General features: G+C 35.6%; 1 protein-coding gene across 2 annotated transcripts in view; it reads right to left on the bottom strand.

The window, feature by feature from the left end:
- Positions 1-16,426, bottom strand: part of LOC149197348 (PX domain-containing protein EREL1-like) — a 195,574-nt gene that overhangs the window by 97,902 nt on the left and 81,246 nt on the right. For both annotated transcript variants that reach the window (XM_089405830.1, XM_089405829.1), the window contains 2 exons: positions 5,285-5,377; positions 718-826 (listed from right to left, as the gene is read on the bottom strand). In XM_089405830.1, the coding sequence (XP_089261956.1) occupies positions 718-826; positions 5,285-5,377 (202 nt within the window). The remainder of the gene's footprint in view (positions 1-717; positions 827-5,284; positions 5,378-16,426) is intronic.

Here is a 16,426-nt window from a genome sequence, read left to right as displayed (position 1 = left end):
CATGAAAGTGTTCACAGGAATATACTTGACACCTATTAAATAGATCTCCCACGATGGCAGTCAAGCAGAAAACCCCAAAGAAAGCATGGTCTAGAAGAGATCCAAGAGTACGTCATCTTAAAGTCTTGGGTTCTACTGCTACACTTGGATTCCAGCTGAGAAAAGAACCAAGTTAGAGGCACAGCGAAAGAAGTTGATGATTACAAGGTACAACGACACTCATAAGGCTTACAAGTTGGTTGATACTGACATTGATGAGGTGAGCTTTAGCCGAGATGTTTTTGTTGATAAAGAAGTTGGACCTTTACAAACTTCTTTCGAGTTCATAATTACTGAGGATTCAGGTGTCAAGCTTCAGGTATCAAGACTCTGGTATATGGCAGCAGAATCACTTTTGTTCAACAGAATTCTGAAAATTTAAAAACAGAACAGAAAAAAAAAAGTTCAAACAAAATAGGAAAATTTTATTCGACAACCATTCTATCTCGTAAGTATTAAAGGCCTCATTTTGTGTCGATTTTTCGAAATAAAGCAGAGAAATATTTCCACCATTGTCTCAACTTTGTGAGATTTTAGCTACTTTGAAGAAATTATATTAATGCAGAGTTGAGGTTTCGTGGTTTTTCACTTTCAATGAATTGATCAAAGGGCAATGCACCTATTTGTCTTTAAAACAAGTCACAAGTACATTGTGTAGAGAAGAAAATCAAAATGTACCTGATCTTGCAGCAGCCTCTAATTCAATGAAGGACGCTACTGGGGCACTTCGTGATATGTCAACATCTGAAAAAACCTTCCACATCCATTCTTCTAATGCACGCCGCCTCTGCAGTGATTTCAGCCAACTGTAATCAGATGTTCCTGACTTTGTATTATAAATTATCAGCTTCATGACATGCAAAATATGTCATATAAAAATTAATGCACAGTACGAAACTTTCATGTAAATATAGCCCAAGTGTAGTAACGAATCAGATATTAACTTTCAACAATCCAATGTAGTTATCTTTATTTATGTTTCAGGCACAAAGAGGATCACTCTTCTAAAATTCATCATAGTAAATAAACTGTCAGCACGTCTGCAGCAAATACAGACCTGGTGAAGTTTAAAGAAAAAAGATAGCTATACTTTTCAAAGCTTTAAATACAGCAATTCTCAGCATCTATAGACATCAATAAAGTAGTTCTCAAGATTCATATTCATTGAGAGATATTCAAACAAGTATTTGATAAAAGTTAACGCAGAGGATCTCTTATGATCTGCAGCAGATGCCCAAAACCAAATAAAGAAAATTACTATCACAGATCTTGCTTGACAGTTTATATACCATCACTGACCTTATAAAGCGATCCCAATTATTCAGAGAATAATTTGCATGGCGGTTAGTAATAAAGCTTACAGTTCAAAGAAAATAATAGCTGAAAAGAGTACTTTTTTCTGAGGAAATAATTTCATGGAAAAACTCCCCCACCTTCCCTGGAATAATTAGAAATAGTTTTCTGAAGAAGTAGCTTCACAGAGAAATTCTCACATCGTTTCTCGAATAGCTGAAAAGTATAGTTACCCATGAACTGGAAGATCCGACTGGCTCTGACAGCGATGAAATAAAATTATTTGAAAGTAGTTTTGTTTATGTGAATAAGCTATGATAAGTAGTGCTCCAAATGTGTAAATCAAAGACAAAATTATTTGTGCACCAAGGAAATCCTGCACCAAAAAACCTCCAGCATCTCTTAAGTTTGTTTGATGAACATCCACAAACTACCAAATATAATGTGTGCCTCAAAAGGAATATTTGATGAATATAATAAATTGTATGAGTGACCAAGGGTGCCCATTTTAAGGATGTGGATTTCTGATGGAATTTTGTAAAAGACGAGGTAAGGCAAGCAAGACATACTTGGGGTACACATCAATAATCTCCATACTCATGAAGAAAATCTAGGTACTAATATATTACGAACATTATACCCTTCATTTAAATCAAATGACCTCAACTTGATTTCATACCCCCCAGAATCATGCAGCCAGACTGCTCATCCCCAGCCAAACCCCGGAGGATATCACCCACCCATGCATACCCTTTCATGGTGATTGATGGCTCAGATGGGGAATGTACCTCTTGGTCCCCTCATTCATCCTCAACAACCCAATGGAATTAATGGTGTAATTTGGCCATATTTTATTTCAATCAATGTATACTAGGTTTGTAGCCAAGGCCAATTTAGTTAGACTTCATATATACAGTCAATAACCTTCTTGGGGTGAGTGTCCTAGCTATGCGGACCTATAACTCCTCTTTAGAGGACACCTCACTTGAGATGCACAACTCAAGTTCCCATTTGCATCATTTCATCTTCTTGATCTATTATAAAAGTGTGGTAACCCTATAGGCGCCTATATTTGGCATTTTTTCTCTTGTGACTGGATTTTCTCTTGGGCACTTTGTTGAAATGTGTAGCTTGGAAGTATTCCACAAGCTCATATCTGGGATGTGTGAGAATTTTAGTAATATGCCTAGCTAAAAGTATCCTTCCTCTTAACTATTTTGAAGCTAGTCTCTAGAATAGGTTGTCATCACACTGAAGTCATGCTTGTGATTCTCATCACATATGTTAAAGGCTTGAAGGATGATATTGATGGAGCATTTGACAGATGAGGGGCACCCTATTTATGCACACTTTCATAAAATTTCTTCCCAAGTTCCCATGTGACAATTTATCTATTAACCACCTAAGCAGGTGTTGAAGCATTCTAGTGATAGTCATTTGATTGCACATTTGTCACACATTTATAATCGGCACTATTGTCTAGCTTGGAGATTGTACTATCATGTGGTTGATGTTATTCAGTGCCTTGACTGAGAATATGCATTCCCCTTATCCAAGGGTTACTTATCATGTTTATTAGCTTCTTGGTGGTGCACTACTCATCTTGCATACATTTCAATGGTGAATCGTCTTTCTAGTGACTATTCTAATGACTTTCATGAGGTCTCCACCTTGGTTGTTGAGTGCCCTAGTTCATATGGGTGCTTCTAGCATATTCATCGTATATTTGTTATATGTTGACTCATCCAAAAGAGCAAGCACTCCGCACTCGACACAAGTTTCTATGTTAAAATGACCCCTTAAATAGTTATATGTTGGGTGATGCCTTGTACTTGGAGCTTTCTTGAATGAACACCATCACTAATGCGGCAGCTTTTGCATATGGATTGTGTATTGATGAACATGACCACTTGTTTAGGTAGAGCACTCCCTTATTTCTTGCCTTCTAACATGAGGATTGATGATTGATCACATATTAGCACAGATTTTGATGGGGCCATCCCCTCATACTGTGGATCTTAAGATTATTTGTAGCACCAAGTACGTGGATCTATGTTGGCACATTGTTTCATGATTCCCTTATTTGTGGATCTTGGTTTTGTCCTTGATTTGACAGTGGTTGTGATTTGGAAAGTAAGCTAGTTGAGATACCTGAGGAGATGTCCTAGTTGTTGGGACTATTCTTGGCAAGTTGTTACCATTTAAGAGGTTTCACTCCATCTTCTAGTGGGATGATCCACTTCTTGAGACCTTTTGACACGCATATTTGTAGCCCTCAATGGATCTCTCCTCTTGGAGAGATTCAAGGTGGAAGAGGGAACATTGGAGCTTCTTTGGTCAACTTATCTTGTTGGAGAGATGCCTTTCATGAGATGGAGACATGACACATTCCCACTTCTCATCTATCATTATTTATCTATTTTTAACTTGTCTACTAAGAATTGGTTAGAGAATAGTATTAGTTTATGGTATCCAAGGAGAGATCTAGGATCTCACATTTAGATATTATTGTTTAATTTGAGGATGTTTTGAACTTGTTCTCTATGTACGAGAAGCTCCTCCTATTGTTTTGGGTTGTTGAAAGTTTGTGAGAACACTACAGACCAATGTTTGGAATTTATTGAAGGTTAATAGAAACTTGAGGCATATGTGTTTGGACTCAATTTGCTGAAGATTAATGCTGGAAAATACTAGCATCAAATGTGTTATAAAAGGCTGAACCCCAGGCAACATTGCTCCATTATTTAAAAGAGCTGAACTGTGATTTAACTTTATCCCCTTTTTATGCATGTGTTTGTTGCTAGATAAGATAAGATAATTTTATTAATATTGTAAATCCATTCTTCATTCAAGCTGAATGCAAATTTGTATATCTATCAATAAACACACCCTCGTGCATGTTTAGAATTTCTCCTTAATTTGAGTTTTTCATAAGAATTTTCTGTATTAGTGAACAGCAAGATAGGACTGCAGTAGGTTGTTAGTTGCAGCTGCATTCGTTCCTAATCTCATTAAAAAGAAGTTTGTAGTTGCTGCGTTATAGACTCCATATGCCCAAAAACATTCTAGGGACTGATATTCCTTTCAACCACCTCTAAAAAATTATAAAAACAACTTTTCTATTGTTGTTAACAAATCTGAAATTTATTCAAGCATAAGAACAGAAATTGCCATTCTTTGTGCTTGTCATAACATAAGGTCAAGGTTTCTTAAGGATTCCCCCCTTGTGCTGGAGGAGAGCCAACCAAAAGTGATTTTAAAGAGCTGCCATGTTGACATTGAGTAGACCTTACTTGTGCATAAGACTTTTTATCACTAAAATTAAGGGCATGGGTGATAACATTTTGGTGTCATTGCCAGGAATAAATTCCACTTCCCTAATTAAGAAGAATATGCTTCATGACACTTGATGAGTCAAAAACCAAAGTCTCATCTTAAGAACTCGTCTGGCAACTGCACAAGAAGAAAATTCAAAATACATCTAGGAGATACTCCACAAGGTCTCAAAGGCTTGTTTCTCTACTTGCTGAACAGGAGCGGGGTGAACAAAGCAGCCCAAAATTCAAGTGTCAAGAGCCTTGAAATCCCTGAAGATATAAGAGGGTTGTTTCCTGATACTTCAGGACAGCAAACTCATACAAGGACCATAATTTCATGGAAAAAGAATTAGTATAAGTCCTTGGATATCCCAGGTTTTGCAGGAGCCCCTCATAACATACCAAGCCTCTCTTAAAGCATTGTAGAAGGTCCCTTGCGAAGACAATGAATTTGTTAAATTTTCAATTGCTCAAATTACATTTTTTAACATGCCACATTACTAGAACTATTTTTCTTTTATAAAGAAAGGGTATAAAAAAAATACCACGAAGTAATATGGAACCTATAGAAAATGATGCAGCATCTATGACTCAACAGAGATAAAAGATATAACTGAGAGAATAATCTAGCTCACCTCTTGAAGGAGTGACTGGCTGGAGTTAATTCTCAAAAATGAATGCTTTGGTGGAGCTGGGGGAATTCGCTTCTTTGGAAATGTGCGCTTAAGCTGCAATTAACAGTGAAGAGAAATATAAGGAACATTTTACCTGTATCATAATGCACTTGTATAGCATTAACCAAAAGAACTATAGTTACGAAACACCTACACCTTCTAAATTGGTCAAAGTGACAGTGATCAGCTAAAATTTACCATTTACCGAAGCCATATACTTTTGCACAAATGTAGAGGAAAAATAAAACAGAATGCCCGCTTGGATGAAAGATGGTGCATGTTTTAACTTATTAATATAAATGCACAAGGCATACAAGTTCCCATAACAAATAAGAAAACTATTGCCTCAAATACCCCTGAAACAGCAAAATTTGTATGGGCAAATGTTGTTATCATTGATCTACAACAAAAAGTTTTTTCATTTTTCACAGATTTGAAATGTGAATTGTAGCTGTCTGTAAACGAGCATCAGAAATAATCATTGTCTTGAATCTTGATTAAAATATTTAAGTCAAACTCTTGTCAGACTGTCATCACAGTTTAGGCGTCCCAATCACCCAGCTGTAAATTTCAACTGCACTCGTGTGTTCAATAGACCTGTATATTGGCCATCCTTAAAAACATGAAATAATTGTCACTACAAAGCTGTGTTTCTTTCACTATACACGTCTGTGTTCCATTCTCCTTTAAGTCACAACCTATGTCACACGGTTCGGGTTCGAATTCGAGTTCCGCAACGATTAGGTTCGATTCAAATTCGAATTTTCCGATGAGGTTCGTATGAGGTTCGACATTAGGTTCGACTATACATATTTTTCAACATATATGTACATATATATGACATAAAATAATAAAAAAATTGAAATCAATCAATAAAGCTATATGAGTAAGAATTTTGATTGGTAAGCATACATGAATAACTTAATCATACTATAGCATCTAATTATCAATGACATTAGTTAAATGTAAACATACACCGTAGTAGTTTGCAATTTGCAAATACAAAAAGTGATGCATAATTTACAATTTCCAAAATTTAAAAGAATGACTATAATGTCAAATACTTGTGTTCTCTAAAAACTCATATAATTAAAACATAATCAAAATTTAAACATACAGATTACAATAGAGGTATTATATTTTTAATAAATTAAAAAAATAAGTTTAGATGTTGATTTTTAAAAGTAAATTTATAATTTATAAACTGTATTCAAGTTTACATTTCTAATTTTTAATAATTAAGTTAGAGATTATATTTTTCAATTTTATTTTTTACAATAAATAATCATTTTTATCTTATTGATATTTCTTCAATATTAAATATTTTATAGTGAAATTCCATCCCTTGTATATTAGCAATAAATATAATACTAAGCAAATATAAATATTATAGCAGCTAAGCAAACATAAATATTTATTTTAATTTTTAATATAGCAGCTAAACAAACATAAATATAATATTGAGTCATGAATGCCAAATACAATATTTGAATATTAAAATAGTTTTGAAAAGAATGATTTGAAAATAACAAATGCTAAATGATTTAAATATTAAAATAGTTTTTACAGGTATCATTTAGAAATAACTAATGCCAAATGCCAGATTTGAATATTAAATTAGCTTTTAAAAACATCATTTAAAAATAACAAATACTAAATGGAGCAGCTGCAGCCTACAACTATAATCGGTTTTTTCTATAAATAAAAAATTTAAATAGTGTCATATTATAAATGCCATAAAGAAAATTATGTGTATTAACTTATTGGTGGGAAAACATAGAAGCCAACACTTCTGCAGACTGCAATTTGTTTTATGTTGGTTATATTACTCTGGAGGTTGGACCCAGGACACATGCTTGTCCATAACACCATATTTATCCTGGGTCCAGCCTCCAGAGTAATATAAAGCCAATGTGTCCTAGGTAAATAAAGCCAATGTAGTTGTAGTGGGCACTGCGGGAAATAATTGGCGGGAAGCGAAAAAACACAAAACCGCCCACACTTTTTTCATAAATCTTAGAAACCACTGAAAAAACCGCACGAACCCTAACTTCCATAAAAAATTATACAATTCAATTTCAAGTTCGGCTTCAGGTTCGGCTTCTAGTTTGGCTTCAGGTTCAGGTCCGTTCAGGTTCGAATTCGTTTAGTTCGAATTTGAGGTTTGGCTATGAGGTCCGCAGAACCTGAACGAATTTGAAATTTTTTTTTAGGTTCATCGAATTTCGAACCTCAAGCTTTAAATTCGGCGAACCCTGTGACATAGGTTACAACTATATTAACATGCCAATCAGATGGAGCTAATACCTTTATCAGCTAAGATCTACATCAGTGTATTTACCACTGATCCCCTATGTTACCGGATCCGTCAGCCTTGGGGGATGGATTCGCGGATCCCTGGATCTGATCCAGATCTGGATCCGGATTCGCTTGGATCCGCCTAGGGACCCATATGAAAATGTTTTCTTCACCATAATGTGCACCCCGAAATTCAAACTACGGTTCCTGCAATTTGGGATTTTTACAATACAAAAATACCTATATTCACTGAATTAATTTTCTGTTAATATTCACTGAATTAATTCCTAACTTTGGGCCCCTTTGGTCACGGGAGAAGTTCATATTTGCTGAATTAATACTCTATTAATATTTGTTGAATTAACAGTTGAATTAACACATTGTTAATATTCGTTGAATAAATACCTAGCTTCGGGTTCATTTGCTCATGGAAGAGGTTATTTCCCAAATAATACTTAGCTTAAAAGTTAATACCTGGCTAGTAAAATGCATTCGGTGGATTGCTTGTAGCCACCATGGCGGGCATGCTCGCAGGGTCATCTCGTCACCAATGGAACATATCAATAATGTTAGAAATACTATGGTATCGGAAACCAAGGGCTGACCATTCGTTGGAACGTGGGGACATTTGGGGACAATGGAAAATTTATTAATGTTCTATAGATTATTCACGTTCAGATGTCAGAGCTCAACTAACAACTTATTAATATTTATAACTATATAATTTATAACATGTAATAATAATAATACAGATAATACTATAAAAATTTAAATTTATAATATCGTAAGCTCATATATTAATGAACTCAACTTGTAACTTATTAACATTAATAATTATGTAATTTATAACATATAATAGTAATAATACAGATATATTATACAAATTTAAATTTATAATATTGTAAGCTCATATATATTAATTAAATTTTAAAATTTGGTATTTTAAAGTTAAGTTTTATATTTATGTTTTAATTTCTAAATTAAAATTATATATATAAGATTCAAACTTAGACTTTAAAAAAATTATAATTTAAAATTAAGTTCTATATTTATATTATAATTTATATATTGCACTATAAATAGAAATATTAGAATTTATATATATACAATGTTCCACCAAGGTTCTGGGACGAGGGGGCGAGGGAGCGAGGGGGCGCGGGAGCGGCCTATGCAAAAGCTCCCTACCATTTTTTAGGAAACGTGGGGGAGCATCAGGGTCTTAAAAATTTATAGATATAAAATATAATTTATTAATTGAGTCCACTATGACAATTTGGGTTGAATTGAAAAGCTGCAAAGCATGATCATTGATATGAATTCCTAGAGCAAGAAAGCAATGAATTTGAAAATTTACACAATCCTTCTTAGAAGAAAACTTAAACAAAGAGAGAATTGTCCTTCTTAGAAGAAAACTTAAACATAGAGAGAACTCAGAACTATAGTGGATTATGTATAATGATTTTGAGAAACTGGACTTCTAAGTTCTTGACATATTAGTTAGGCAGGCCGTAGATTTTCAACTGATAATATTAATATATGAATAGCCTATTTGGCAATGCTTCCATAGGACTAGCCCATAGGTCTGATATACCTTCACAATTCTGTTTTAGATACTGCTAACCTAGAGAAAAAGTCTAAAAGAAATCATTTTTGGAACTTGGACTAAACGGAATTTGGATGCTTTTTCCACAGGTAAAGACCATAGGCCTAATATAGTAATAAGCTGACTGTCTATTGTTTATTCAGTTCCCAGGTAACCATTGCGACAGCCATAACCTTGTGCCATAGATTTTTCCATCGGCAATCTCATGCAAAAAATGATAGACACGTAAGTGGAAGTTACTTTCTTCTTTTCATGTTGTTAGACTGCTTAGTTAGTTTCCATTTTACAGATCTTGCTGGTTTCTTTCTTTGAGCGAATGTTTATTTTGAACCCTTTAAGTTCTCATGGGATCAAAATTAGATGTCAAGGCAGAATTTTGAGAAATCATATAGGAAAGTAGTTGGGTGGCTGGTGGAATATTAACATTCTGTATTTTAATCAGGTCTTATTATATCAACAATATTATATTTCAGTCAGGTCTCATCAACACAACGCATGGTAGTCAAGGAGGCAATCTTTTAAGTTTTTACAAGTCGGATTTTTCACCCATACTTGTGGTTAATTGGTTCCTAGAAACAAAATAGTCAGATCCACTTTTCAGAACATGTGACAATAGGCTCTTTTCCTAAACCTACTATCACCATGAACTGGGAGAGCCCATATTGAACCGATTCAAGGTCTTGGTTTTCCTAGCTTGCACTTTCAACAAATTGTATTAATTCACTGGTAATTTACCTTTTGTATACAATTCCTAATACAATCAATAATGATACAGGCACTGTTTATTAAAATCCGAACAGTGAAATCCAACGCTGTGAGTGGAGCGCTCAGCGAACTTGCAAAGGCTGTGAGTGTGTTGTTCATGGTTCAAGGTGCCGTTTTTATAACATGAAACAACGATTTTCCAAAACCCTAAACGTTAATTAACTCTTAATTAAAGATTAAGTTCAGCATTTAGTTAATTAAAATGGTTTTTAATGCATTAAAGGTGTGCCACGTCCCCCCTCGTCCCCCCACGCCCCCTCACGTCCCCCCACGTCCCCCTTTTTGGAAACGCCCCCTCAGGGAAGGGAAACGTTTCCATGGCACGTCCCCCCGAGTTTCCTCCATTTTGGGAGCGTGGGGAAACATCCCCTACTCATCCCCAAGTCCCCGGAGCGCGGGGGTGCGAGGAAACTAGACCCCTAGGGAGGGGGGCGAGTCCCCGTGGAACACTGTATATATATATATTATATATATATATATATATATGATTAAATATATTAGTTTATGATATCATATATTGAAAATATATATTTATTATTAAATATCACATAAAATATAATTATATATTTAAATTTTTGTATTTTTATAAATTATAATTGCTAATGTTTATCTTCTTTGAAAGTAAGGAAACATATTAATGGCTCAAGAGCTAAAAGTATCTTGCGAGAGTGGAAGTCGCCCCTATTACATACCACATACAAGTTATTAACTTATTTTTAGATGCCCAATTTTGCCTACACAATAATGTAGCTGCATGCTGAGATCTTCAGATTGTATCAACAGAGGTTAGAACAGAAACCATGAATATTGTAGCCTTTTCCATACTATGAAAAATATTTATTACTATATACATGTCGTTTCCCCACCATATCCGGATCCTGGCTTTTAAAAAATCTGACGGATCCATATCCGTATCTAAATCCAGATCCGGATCCAAATCCGAATCCTGGTAACTTAGCTTATCCCAATTTACAATCTTCCTTAGAATCTTAAGTTTTAACCGGGCAAGATAACTAAAGAAAAATATGGTGGACATTAGCAAAACTGGCAGCCATAAGTTCTCTTCCCAGCCATACTCTAACCAGGTTTTGGGCTTCACATAAATTAATCTTTTCCTACATTGTGACTTCAAAGTTCAAATAGATATGCTGAAGCCTTAAAGCATTCACTTGGTTGTTGTGAAATTTATGATACCCAGAAAGTGCTATTTACCCAGTTAATTATTTCCTATTACTTGTTCACAAAAGAATTAAAAATTAATCCTGTTGCTGGAATCAATGAATAATAACATGAATAGCACCATTCACAAAATAAATTACAGTGAAATATACGAGAAACCAATCACACAATTGATAAAAATATTTTTGGACAAACATCCCTAGAAAAACCCCAATGTGGGGAAAGCCAGTTTTCAGCTGTGAGAGTTTATATCACTCAGCAAAAACTGTTATTGAGAAATTACAACTGCTTGCTTGACATTGGCAAAGCTCCGGCAAAAATAAATCTCCATTTCTGCTAATCAAATCACCTGAAGATTTCCCATAGCTTCCTCTTTCTGCAATTTGCACTGTCAACCTGGCAACTCACAGTGGTCTTCCAGCGATTCGCACCTCCTCTGGCAAACTGCACTGGCCTCTAGAAGACTCACACTGCCTCCCAGAAAAAATCTCAGCCTCTACTCCTACAAATTTATTGAGCAACTCAGCCTCCTCCTGAAGCTCACGGCCTCACTAGAAAAACTCAGTCTCCTGCAGAAAATATCTAAGAGCAAAAACCTCCAGAAAATATTTCCTCAAGGCTCAAACACTACTACTGAAACCCTCTCGGTATCTCACTGAAAATCACCCACTCAATGTGTTTCCAAAGTTTCCCATCGATTACCTTTATAATATCTCATTCACAAATGAATGGATTAGAAGTTAACTCGATCCAATCGATCGCTGAGATCATATTAGAAACTTTCTACAAGCTTCTAGAGGTAAATCGATCTTAACCCAGGTCCCAAATAATATCAATTAATTATCCACTTTCCCTAAGTTTAGAATTGTGAAATATTTAAAAAATCACTAATTGACATAATTAAGATATTTTCCCTAGGTGGAACTTATGAAAAAATACATGGGTTTGGAGATAATTAAAACCTCTATGTTCCTAGCCTCAATGACACCTCTCAAATATAGAACACCTGTCCGAGCTACAATATATAGCAGTTGTTTCAGCACCACATTTCGGTCATCAATCTACATTAGTACAAATTATTTCCTTCTTGTCCTGCAAAATACTAGAAAGAAATACCGGAAAGGACCAGAATTGAATCATCACTCTAAAGGAACATCTATAGGTTACCACTCGTGATGATCCAAGCTAAAGAAAAATCTTTGTTATGTGAAATCTTTATAGTTTTCAAGACAACTGCTTTTCAGTATCATTTTGATAACAAAAGCTTCAAATTTGAGCTTACCCAGCTCAGTGATCAAATAAGCCAAGATGATATGACTCATTGTCAGAGTGCATGGTGATTATAGGTATTATTTGTAGCAGAAGTTCCTATAACTTGAGCCTAAGCCAGTGCAAACCCTAAACCCTAAATGACCATTTTTTTCTAGACTCGAGGTGAAGGGTAAATATAAAAGTCCTGTTGAAACTTCACATGCATGCATCTACAATGCTTGCCAAATTACATTTGGGTTTTACATCTGATAGTCTTCAATGGAGTACATTTATGTATTGTGTGAAGAACAAACAATTACTTTCCAAAGGGCTTGAAAAAGGAAATGTGAGTTCAATGAAGCTAAGGAATGAAGTTTTGGAGTCTCCATTACTTTCCAAGAGTTTCAAAGAGGAAACCTGAGTTCAATGAAGCTAAGGAAAGGAGTTTTGGAGTCTCCCTTTTTGTCTCCCTCGACTTGTCGAACAATGCATAGCAACAAGAATTTGTTGAGTAACTTCTTTAATAGCTAGTCTGCCATAAAGTATAGGTGGGGTAGTCAAAGGACTGAGGTGAGTTTGAATATCCTACCATCCTTATGCAAACTAAGGTTGTTGAAGTTTGAACTAGCCATCATATTGTGCATGCTTATCCAAATGGTATGACTAGCCCATAATCAAGATAGAACCAGTGAGAGGAGGGATATCACAGTCCACTAGATCTTGGAACAAAGAATTGGACATCCAAATAAATATAGGTTGCCGTTATATCAACCTCGTTCCTATGAAGAAATGGAAATAAAAAGTGTTCTTGGACGTATTAAAAATCGTGACCTTAATTCGTCAAACCATTATTTTACAGTAGAAATCAAAGAAAACACTAAGCTTCACCCAAAAAAAGAGAGAGAAATGATGCTCGATTTCAATACATGCAACCTTTATGCAATAATTAAACTAACTTATGCACCACGGAATTGGAAAAGATACCTAACCTAATGTCTAGAGGCAAAGGAGGTGCCACTCGTCAAGAAAGGTAAATACTTCTAGCATTACTTTGGGAGAACCAAATGGTTGCAAAACAAAAATGTAAAATGAAATTTTGTTTCTAAATACTACAGGTTATCAAAAATTATGCAATGGTACTATGGACAAGTATACATCATATTACTGCCCATAGTCACAATCACAACGTCCAAACTTCTAAGCCATTTTTGTGCATAATAATGTAACACAAATCATTGCCATGGAAATGTAATGGTGATACCACAACCGAACATGAATAACACTACATTCTGGGCATTTAATTGATTTGAGTAGCACATGGTTATTGGAACATTTTAGTTTGTATACATGAAATCTACAGCTATTTGCAACTCAAAAAATAGGTCTTCTACAACCACTCAATCTCTATGTTGCAGAGAGACTCATCCTCTGCTAAAAAACCCATGGACCCTTAGGAAATGTCCCCAAATTGTTGGGGACTTGCTAGACACCCCCAAGCAGTATTGCACGATCCTCCCCCCCACCCCCCAATGTTCCAAGGGCGGAACCGCATCCCATATGGATCTGTGGGGCAAATTTGGGGGGGCCGCGGATCCTGGAAATCCGGAACCGCACGTACCCGTTCTGCGGTTCTGGATAAGGATCTACCACAGATCCGTGATAAATCGGGCACGGATGCGAGTGGATCACGAGCAGATCTCATGGGCCGCCGGGACTTTCGGCAAAGACTTTTTTTTATTTTATTTTTTTTTGTAGCTTTAACTTGAATTGGGGATAGAATAAATGGGGATAAAAGTCATTTCCCCCTCTCTTTTCCTCACTCTTGCATCCTTGGAGAGCTTGGAGAAGAGAGGAGAAGAGAGGTTGAAGCAACAAAACTTGTAGCTTGTTGACTTTACATGTAAAATACACAAAGGTTGTAAATAAAATTTTATTAATATATGAAATGTACAAGTGACGTTTGAATGTTACAATGAGGCCCTGCCTATATACCTAGGCAGGTGTCCTTTCATGTTGGAGCATGTCTTTTAGACATGCCTTTTCAGTTAACTAATGACTATTTAAAATAATCATCATTTGGTTATTTATTATTTATATTTATTTATATTCATTTTTATTTTATATAATTTATATTCGTAACATTGCCCCTTCTTTCAAAAGCTTTGTCCTCAAAGCTATATTGTTGACAATTTTATTCCTCTTGCATTTGTCATCTCACTATATATAACTCCCTCGGCTTGTATAAATTGCTGATAACACTGTCTTGAACCAGGTTATCTATTTTTTTTTAATTATAATATTATTATTTTTTTAAATAATAATAATAATATTATTATCACGACTTTTATTTATTTATTGAAATAAATCGATTTATATATATATGACTATATAATGTTTCTTAATATATATATATAGATATATAGATATATATATATATATATAATGATTTCTTAAAATCGTGATTCGAATAGGGATGATTATTCAAATGGGCACATGCATCTTTCCACAACTTTTAGCGCAACAACGACGAGTCAACAGTGGAGAATATGGCAACCTGAGCATCTGAACAAGGGGTCTCACGGCGCCATGAGTTGTCAAACGTGCCCTCGTTGTTACAATTCTAGTTACAGTGTTAGAATTAAATCTGGTCACTAACTGAGTTGCGAGCGACCTGAGTTTGAAGTCTAAACTCTCTAGCATATCCACTATGTTCTCCAAAATTTCATCGTTGATGAATGTCTTTATCAGATGCTCAGATTCAAAGTTTGAATCTTGAATTTGATGCCAAGCTTGAGACAAGGCTAGTATAGCAAAGGCACTACGCCATTGGAGCTCGACATTGTTGGAAGAAAGCATGACCGAGAGCTGAGCAGGGAGGGTTTGGTTGGACCAAGTAAATCTACGCATGTACTCCCGACTCTCTGATATTAATGCGCTTATGATATGAAGCGCTAAGAGTTGCACCCGACAATCAAGCAACCACAACAGCATTGAGAATTCACGGCCGAATCCACGATTGTCGTGGCCTTGGATAGCAACGAGAACGTTCACCACTTCCTGGTAAGGTAACACTTCGAAAATTTTCAGAACAACGCAATGGATGTGAAGGGGCAACTCATTGTCTGTGTGTCGGTGTTTTATGTTTAACAAACGAAGAAAGTTGGGTATCGCTCTTCCCTGCATTATGGCTCTCTGGGTTGACTCGTTCTCTCTGGCAAGATATTTCAATAGGCCCAATACACAAGTCTCCAGTTCCTGGATACCTGTCGGAATATTGTCAGCGGGATTGGGTGGAAGATGGGAAGTTATTTTAGGTTGTTGAATTAAAATGGGAACAGTTCCCTCTCCCACCATGGCTCCTGCGTGCTTCTTGTCAGTCTTGAGAAACCCTTTGAGAGCACGAATGGTTGCGACCTTGTTATGCAATTCATTAGAGTCTTCAACGTTTTCTCTGATAAATTAGACATGTTTCTTTATGTTTTGTATAATTGCATGAGGAGGAACTAGAGAAGAGGAAGCTTCAGCGAGAGAAGTAGAAGAAGAAGATTGTGATGGGGCACCTTCCATCTCATCCATGGTTACAAGGCTTCCAAAAAACACAAGTGCATTAATGATTTGCAAAATGGAGTTTGTGTTTTGGAATTGCAAACTGTAACATGGTGGATGACCAGGGGTTCTAGTTTTGCACCTGGTAGGTGCCCTTGCAGCCTCCGTTGACAGAGGTTTTGTTTTTTCTTCATATATAATAACAGCGACCTCATCATCATTATGGTTTTCTCTATCTTCCTCTTTCCCATAATCCACTTTTTCTTTTTCAAATATGTCATCTTCATAATTATCTTCAAAAGTATCTTCTTCTTTTGCTTCCTCCACATTTTCCTCTTCATCATCATCAATGTCTTCTTCCTCATTGTTATGATATTGTTCATCTTCTTGTTTCTCAAGATAGTCCTCATCCACATTATCTTCATCTGAATCATCATTTTGATCTACATAATCCTCATCCA

Source organism: Pinus tabuliformis, chromosome 2_2 (assembly GCF_031772625.1).
Source record: "Pinus tabuliformis cultivar Carrire ecotype Pingquan chromosome 2_2, CPIR1, whole genome shotgun sequence".
Classification (NCBI taxonomy): Eukaryota; Viridiplantae; Streptophyta; class Pinopsida; order Pinales; family Pinaceae; genus Pinus; species Pinus tabuliformis.
This window is presented reverse-complemented; position numbering and strand designations above follow the sequence as displayed.